Below are 8,814 nucleotides of genomic sequence, written 5' to 3'. Positions count from 1 at the left end.
CCCAAATGGCAGGCAGTATGCTAGCTGCGGGAATGTCTATCCATGTAGTTAAGTAGCTAATACATCTGGCTGATAACCAGCAATATGGACAGCAGAACGTCTTGTTTTGGGGGTTTCAACTCATTGTTAGGGGGCAACACCACTTGTTTTTTTGACAGTCTATTTAACCCAAGCTACCTTTGAATTTGTGGTCCGCCTGGCAGGCATCACCAAGCTTAGAATAAACCACTTTACCTTTGGGGCCCGAAGGCACATGCTAAGAGGACTTGCTTCTGCAGAAGGCCTAGAATTGGCCCCAGCCCCCACAGGAACCTTCACTTGTCAGTATATCTAACTCCAAGACATGGGGACAGTTTCTGGCTACTTTGGGACCCACACTGATGGCACATACTCACACACAAAAATAAATTTTAAAAATCATCTTTTACTATATAGAAAAAACCCTTGCTTTAAACTCTGAGCAACTAGAAATGGAAGACTTGGCTCAGCTCATCCAGGGGCTCTTACACAGCAGACAAGCACCACCAACACTGCAGTGCTCCCCAACTTAGTAAGATCCAGGACTCATTTCTCCAAGACTGCAATGCATTTTTGGTCACCTCATTTCCCAATGCCCTACAACAGTTACCACTGATATCCCAAGGCCCCATGAAGTCAGGGTTATAGGCAAGCCCAAGGGAAGCATGTGTTAGGAATGTGGACTCATGTGGGTTTTAAGGAAAGGCAAGACGGGAATCCTTAAGCCAAGGGCGAAGTTTAGGGGGCGTTTCCTGGGTATGGGAAGTTTAAAAACAATAGTCTTTCATATCATTGGTTTTTGTTGGTCTTTAATATTTTCTCTGTGTGTAGCCCTGGGTATCCTGGAACTCTGTAGAACAGGCTTGCCTGGCCTTGAACTCAGGAGATCTGCCTGCCTCTGCCTCTCAAGTGTTGTGACTAAAGGTGTGTGCCATCAGGCCCAGCTAAACACTATTTCGTAGTTGAAAACAAGTGGTTGAACTTCAGTCCCCTCCTGTAGCACAGAACAAGACTAGCTTCACAGACCAATGTGCATAGAAAAACAGGCTGTCCTCACAAAAGACTTCCGTGTGCCAAGAGGGTGTGTGTCACCGTTGTGGAGTTCCAAGCACAGTGTATGGATTTATGCTTGTGTTTTTCTAAATCCTGAGCTACAGGAAAGGACTGTCACTGCAGGTCAGGGTACAAATGCTGTTACACTGATCAAGGGCAGCAAGCCCCAGAGGTCCCAAAGCGGTTGTAACATGGCCTCACATAAGACTGAGCACCACCATTGTTGCCTTTCTGCCTGAGGAACAAGCCCCCAGGCTTATACACCAACAGCTGGGGGTGGGCGTGGGTTTCAGGGCGGGGCGGAGGCAGGGCTGCTGTGGAGTTTAAGGCTAGCCAGGGCCACACAGGAAGACGTTGTATTGAACAAACCAACCATCTCTGACAAAAATAAAAAGTAAAACCAAGACCCTCTTCATCCAGATTCAAGTGTGCCCCTTGGTCTGCCCCACTGCTTTAAGAGTCTTGGAGGGCGTGGGAGGGATACTTGGGCTAGTCGCTCACCCAACATTAAACACCGAGATGGAAGGAAGGCAGGGCAGTTCTTTCCTCCACAGCTTGTGCGGATCTCAGAGACGGGCAGCCAACTGGAGAACAATCGCCCTGTTCCATGAACTGGTCCCTGCTAAATGTCTTCGATGCTCGCACACCCTACTGTGGTTCTCCTGGCCCTTTCCTTCAGTTTTTGAAGGCAGAAAATAATCTTCTCTGAAGATACTTGGTAATTTTATACAAACAAAAGCATTTCCAATTCATGCTTTTGGAAAACCTAAGGAAGGAAAACACAGTTGTGTCGACAAACCAATGGCAGTCTAGGACTGAGAGCAACAATAGCGGTATACTGCTCCAGGCTGACCCCTTCAACAAACCAGCTAACTGCTCTTCAGTCTTTCTGAAATCAGCTGATTGATTTCTTCTCCACTGGAGGCTAAATGTCCACAGCAACACAGACGGTTTCTAGCCTGTGACCTAACAGTCAGAGCTGTATTAGGGTCTGTCCCAACAGGTCAACACGCGTGTTCCTGTCTTCCGAGGACTCTCAAATTCCAGCACACACAAGCTCTCTCCTTGCAGTACTAGGTCTACGAGCTTGCATCCTTAGCCAACTGTACCTCCAGCTCACAGGGACTTCTAGGTGACAGCACAGCCCACCAGAAGTCAGACACGGTGCTGACAAGATGGCTCATTAAGTAAGACTTCTTGCCATGAAGACTACCCAAATAAAGATTCTCAGAACCAATGAAGGAGAGTGCTGGGTCTGGCATGGCCTTGGTGGGGACAGAATGACATGGCTCCCGTCTTTGAGACAGAGCCAGCAGGTGTGGGCTTCCACAAGTGTGGTGGTCACTACTGGCGAAAGACCTGTTTGCATAAATGTCTGTATAATAATTTATACTTTTCAGGAACGTCCTCTCAGTTAACATTAATGATTCCATGGTAATCTGAGACAGTGTGAGTCTGGGAGGTGAAGGTGTGGTTAATGTCTCAGCAAAATGTCCTGATCTCGGGAGTTGGGGATTTAGCTCAGTGGTAGAGCGCTTGCCTAGGAAGCGCAAGGCCCTGGGTTCGGTCCCCAGCTCCGAAAAAAAAGAACCAAAAAAAAAAAAAAAAAAAAAAAAAAAGTCCTGATCTTCAGGACAGCCTGAAGGTTGTGGATAAGGACTCTAAATACATGGTTCAAATACATGTTAATTTAAGGCTGGAGAGATGGCTCAGCTGTTAAGAGCATTGACTGCTCTTCTAGAGGTCCTGAGTTCAATCCTCAGCAACCACACGGTGGCTCACAACCATCTGTAATGAGATCTGGTGCCCTCTTCTGGTGTGTCTAAGGATGGATATAGTATACTCTTTCTTTTTGTCTGAAGGGGACTGGCAGAATTACTATATGCAGTTACTCTGCTAATGAACCTTCAACTATTAGTATAGCACATAAGAATTAACACTGCTCCCACAGTCAAAGGAAAGCAGGTCAATGAATGTGCAGTAGTATACCCATAAAATAACAAATCTTTAAAAAAAACATAATTTCTCAAGAAGTAAAGATGCAGTATGAATTACAGGAGGGGCCTATCAAACCTAAGGGTACAAAAGCAGCTCTACTGTAAGCCAACTTGTGAGAAAGACAGTAAAGAAGGGGACAAATGTAGGGAGTGATGGTCACAGACCCCACCCAGCTAAGGTTTTGTTGTTGCCACTGTTTACGATGACAAAAGCTGACAGGTTCCTAAGTCCAGGGTCAGCTGGAGACAGAGCAAGGTTGGGCCCAGCAGTGGTTGAGATGGTGATGGGATCCCACCAGCTGGCTTATTGTATGTGCTTAACAGAGGTGGGCAGACCTCTGAACTCTTTTGCAAAGTAAAAAAAAAAAAGCCATTTGCTGTCTCCTGAAAATTAAGGAGCTGGGGTTATGGGTGCTGACTCTGGAAACCTGGAGTCAACATCTGGACTGATATGTAAAATAAGAGTTGTCCTTATCATCTGCAAGAGATGAGCTATCCAGTCAGTCTCAAGCAGAGAACAGAGCCACCTGGGGATCTTAGGAGAAGACGGAACAAAGAAAAAGGTGTCTAGAGTAGAGCAAGGCCACAGCTCCGACCCAGCACTGACTGTGAGCAGTCTGTTCCTCCGCTCCCACACACCCCGTCCGTAGCCCCTCTCAAAGTCTTTGGCAACAGGAGCACTGGCTGTACTGTGGCACACGCCGGTCTCACCTGCTCCTGCTCTAGTTGAGCTGCCGGATGAGCTGGTTGATGCGGTCACCCCGGTAGCCAGGCGAGCCCATCTCCTTGAGGAAGCCCACTCTATTCTTGGTAGCATGACGGGCCACAGAGAGGTGGAAAGGGCACAAGAATGAAGAGATCTGCTGGAAATGCTTCCCAGGGAAGGCAATTTCATGGATGAGGTCTTCCAGGCAAATGACACCAAACTGCCCTGAAAAACAAGAGGGTATCGATCCCCTTGTTCACTACTAGCCGGTACACAGGAAAAAAGCTGGGCCTGTAATGTGAGGAACAGACCCTGGGTCCAAATCCCAGCAGCCACCAAACCCCCATGCTGCAGCACTCACCCAAGTGCTCCTCAATCACTGTGTTGTCGGTCAGAGGGACAGTCTTATTGTTAATCTTTGCTTGTCCACGCTTCAAGATGAGTTCTCGGACAGACTTCAGATTTGGAAATCTACACAAGGCACAACAGAGACACTGGCCATTAAGAACAAGCTGAGAAGAGGTGTCAGCCTCTCGACCCGGACCTCCCACAGGCAGGGCGTGGACTACTGAGTGACAACTGAGAGGAAGAATGAAAAGCACAGTGGCTCAAGCCTGCAATTCCAGCACCTGAGACAGAGGCCGGAGGGTCCTGAGCTATCTATACAGGAGTCTGAAGTGAGCCAACTGAAAAGCCCAGCACAGGCTTAAGAATATAATTAGAGGGGTTGGGGATTTAGCTCAGTGGTAGAGCGCTTGCCTAGGAAGCGCAAGGCCCTGGGTTCGGTCCCCAGCTCCGAAAAAAAAAAAAAAAAAAAAAAAGAATATAATTAGAAACTTAGGCATTTTTTGAGATCAGGTCTTATGCTGGCCTCAAACTTGCAGCAATCCTCCTGCCTCAGAGGTTTTACACCAAGAGGTACACAGCTGTATTTGAGTGAGGACAGCTATGAAGCCTGCTAAGTGTGGACACGGCTTCCCAGCACCATACCTTGTACCTTCACAGGACATATGTCCATGAGCGATACTAAACTTCTTCATGTCTGTCCTTTGGTGTACAGGGATGGGAGGCCCAAGACACCATGCTCAGTTCTAAAATGTGTTTTTCTTTCTTTGAGAACATCTTGCAGCAGAATGGCTCAGGCTGGCCTGGGATCCACAGCAACCTCCCTGCCACAGCCTCCAAGTGCTGGGATGTAGGTGTGAGCCACCACACTCGGCGACGATCACTACCACGGTGGCTTCAAGCACTAATCTCTGTGTCATTCATTTTACCTTCTCTCTCTCTCTCTTTTTTTTTTTTTTGGTTCTTTTTTTCAGAGCTGGGGACCGAACCCAGGGCCTTGCGCTTCCTAGGTAAGCGCTCTACCACTGAGCTAAATCCCCAGCCCCCATTTTACCTTCTCTTAACCGACAGCCGAGTAAGTCCCAAACACTTGGGGCATTATCAGCATCACTGACCTTCCCAGGTTCTAAGGCTCTTTATTTCTGGTGACTGGCCACAGCAAAATGGCCAACACACAGCATGAGCCTTGGAAGACAATACCCTGTGTGTCTTACACACTCAAAGAACGAGGTGATTCACGTGGGAAAACGGTACTTACCCCCAGGTCACATAAGGCTCCACTGTGCGCAGCATTCTCATACTCTGAGGGGTGACCCTGACAAAGACGCCACTGAACAACTTCTTCAGGCCAAGTTTCATGATGGTGCTCTTTACCAATAAACTCACTCCTTGAATCCTGAAACCAACAGGCAGGCGTCTGAGCTCAGTCTACGCTGGTCTGCTTGCAAGCAGCTCTGACACCAAGACTGCTAAATAGAATCCACCTCAGAGCTCAAGAGCAGTGGGAGGCAGGCTGGAAACAGACCTCGGCCCATTTTGTGGAGCAATCCCTGGGTGCTACAGGATACAGTTCCTGATGGACTGGGGGGTTGGGGGGGGATGCTAGGCTATATGGTCAAGTATGTCTACCCGAGGAAGCCAGATTGCTTCAGTAGGTAGGCAGTAAAAGCAGGGAACATAGTCACAGCAGATCTGAGTCTGACATCAGAACCAGGGAAGCTTGAAGAGAGCAGAGCTCAGAGTTTTAAACACAGAGGTTTTACACCAAGAGGTGCACAGCTGTATTTGAGTGAGGACAGCTATGAAGCCTGCTAAGTGTGGACACGGCTTCCCAGCACCATACCTTGTACCTTCACAGGACATATGTCCATGAGTGATACTAAACTTCTTCATGTCTGTCCTCTCTCTGTGCTTCAGTGTTGGGGTTAAACCTGGCCTACTTTCCTGTCTTGTGTCAAGCTGTGGTTCCTACTTTAGAAAGGGTAAGAGCCCCACCTTCGCCCTGAGTGTCTGCGTCACTGAACTTATGTCACCTGTGGTCCTAACTCTGAATCCTACACAATCTACTGTAACAGGTTAGGCTTTATCTCCCTACAGAGACATCAAAGTTGAACCAAAAGCTCATCTGCCCCCGGGACCCTGAAACACACTGGTACTGTACCTTTCCATGCGTATAACGAAGGCCAAGGAGTGTTTATCAGGGACCTCCAAAGCGTGCGGCTTCACTTCTAGTCGCCGGACACGCACCTTGTCTCGTTGCTGCCGCCAGGAATCATGCACGAAAGATTCTAGTCGTCTAAACCGGAATTCTTTCCCTTTTCTCTAAGGTAGAGAAGACAAATATCACCATCTCTTGCCTTCCACAATCAACCCAGGAGCCATTAAAAAGAGAGCTCATCTCTCCCATGTTCTGCAAAGGGGGGCAAAACTCTACATAAGGGACACACGAGGAAGCCAAGGTGGAACTGAGAAAGCTTAAGACGTTATGAAGAAAACTTTGTGCTGTAAGTTTATATGCTGGTAACATTTACAACAAGTGTGTATGAAACCCAACACTAGATTAGGAATCATTAAATACAAGAGGGTTTTCTTCTCTTTTCATTCAAAAATCTTGTATATACTATGTGCAGAATCCACACATACACAGACTCTAAATAAACTTTAAAAATTGTTAAGATACTTTTGGTTTGAGACGGGTTCTCACTGTACAGCCAAACTCTCCATTCTCCTGTCTCAACCTTCCAGAATGCAGAAATTGCCACAGTTCAGTTGGCAGTTTAATCTCAGCATTGCAGAGGTCGAATTAGACTGATCTGTTAGTATTCCAAACCGTATATGCAGACCCTGTCTAAGAAGCAAACAAAAAACAAAAAACAAAAAAAAAAAAAAAAACCAAAAAAACAAAAACAACAACAAAAAAAACCAAGAACTTTTTTCTCCCAAATTTGGTGTTTTACCACTTAATATGAATTTAGAAAATGTCTTCACTTTTCCCTTAAACGCCATTCTAGCATTTTGCTCACAGAAAGATGTAGGGTAAATCTTTGCTATATGGGAGAAACCAGTGAGGGATCTGCTAACAAATCTAGTTCAACAAACATCCTCTAGTAAAATCCATCCACCTCAAATCCTAATATCCCTCTTCCCTTGCTCCCAGATTTACCTCTCTCTTTGCCAAAAGAGCCTGCTTTGCCTGAGTGGCTTTGAGCGCTTGATAAGCCTTCCTCTTTTTCAGGAGATTTTCTGGAACCAAAGGGATCTTTTTTCTTTCCCTGATAAAGAAAAATTGACATCAACAAAAATTACTAAACCAACATTCAGGGCTTTCCAAACCAAGTCGAGATCCTGGTCTTCCTGGGACCTATGGTTTCTGATCAGTCTTCACCATGGACCTGTATTACTTGTCCCCAAAAACCTTTGGTCTCTGGGTTCGTTTTGGTCCATAGAGCTTTAACAACTATAGCCTGTCACAGTCACTAGCGGCAAGGAAACACTAGTAAAACCCGCAAAGGGTTGGGGCTGTTACAGATCCACCAAGAGAGTAGTTAGTCAAGCTAGGGTGAGGTGGGGGAGACACATGAAAGTAGGAGGGAGACTTGGGGAGAAAGAGCTTGGTGGAAGACAGGGGGTGGGGGGGGGGGAAGAGATGGTAGGGGGAGGGGATAGGATCAAAATAACACTATGTGTACGAAACTGTGAAAACATATGGTAGCCAAGTTGAGCGAACCAAACTCTGGCACTCTCCAGCCACTCTCCCCTCAGTTCCTTTCCTCGCTGCATCAAAAGTCGCCCCAGATGTCCTATCCACCGTCGAGGAGCCCTACGGTATTTCAGTCCCCATCTTTATTGCGTAATATGGAGCCTTTTTCTTTCCTTTCCACAGCCCACAGTATCCTTTTGTAGCACCAAAGTACAAACAGAAGGGATGGCATCGGATTCTCAAAGCCCCACTAGAGAGATTCAAAGACCAACACACTCACCCTTCCTCCGCCATCTTCCCAGTGCTCCAGCTACTGCTCATGCGCAGTCTCACCAGGCAGGGTAGAGAGGCCCGCCTCTATGTCTCCTTGATCATAGAGACGGGACTCTCGCTCACGCTGGAGGACTCAGGCGGCCTGAGATTCCTTAGCGGCTGTGAGGTTCTGAGAAATGGTCTTGCTAGCCCTGATTCCAGCAAAAACACCTCCAGTTTCCGTCACATTCCTTCTAGGTTTTCTAGAGTCTGACACCCGTCTAGATCCAGCCTTTTTCGGTTAGGAATGTAGCGCCTCGAACACGGCCGCCTGTCAACGAGTTAAAGGCTTCCCACAATGCATCTGCAGCTTCCACTACAGCGCCGATGACACACTTCCGGCACGGGCTCTACGGAAGTGGACAGCCTTGCTGCTGTGATGTTTTTAATCCCCGGAGTCTCGAGGGACCGTCTTGGCGCTCACACTTGGGTGGCGGTTATTTGTGGAGGATTTGGGGAAATAAAAATGTGTCTCCTACTCTGTGAGCCTTTGAATTTCTTACCTCGGGTTTCCTTATCAGTACAATTAATATATGGGCGTTCCCAGTAGCCGCTAGGAGGCGCTTTGAGATTTACAAAGTATTAGCACAAGTTGGGTAAACAGTCGAGCCTAGAAAGGGTTCATTTTTCATCTCAGCTATTTCACTTGTTTAAGTATCGCAGAATTTACTCACGTTGCCACA

The 8,814-nt window shown here is 47.2% G+C and overlaps 1 protein-coding gene and 1 non-coding gene across 2 annotated transcripts; both read right to left on the bottom strand.

Moving 5' to 3' along the window:
* Positions 1-404: 404 nt before the first annotated feature.
* On the bottom strand, positions 405-8,428 carry Rpl7l1 (ribosomal protein L7-like 1). The gene is given in 7 exon segments (NM_001399334.1): positions 405-1,837; positions 3,780-3,999; positions 4,136-4,245; positions 5,378-5,515; positions 6,281-6,441; positions 7,283-7,391; positions 8,100-8,428. Coding segments are annotated over 6 exon segments (768 nt in total). The 5' UTR covers positions 8,141-8,428; the 3' UTR covers positions 405-1,837; positions 3,780-3,790.
* LOC120093043 (small nucleolar RNA SNORA19) lies at positions 2,922-3,052 on the bottom strand. Its single transcript, XR_015630022.1, has one exon. It is a non-coding gene; the product is annotated as a small nucleolar RNA SNORA19 (small nucleolar RNA).
* Positions 8,429-8,814: the final 386 nt, after the last annotated feature.

Source organism: Rattus norvegicus, chromosome 9 (genome assembly GCF_021556685.1).
Source record: "Rattus norvegicus strain SHRSP/BbbUtx chromosome 9, alternate assembly SHRSP_T2T, whole genome shotgun sequence".
Classification (NCBI taxonomy): domain Eukaryota; kingdom Metazoa; phylum Chordata; class Mammalia; order Rodentia; family Muridae; genus Rattus; species Rattus norvegicus.
This window is presented reverse-complemented; position numbering and strand designations above follow the sequence as displayed.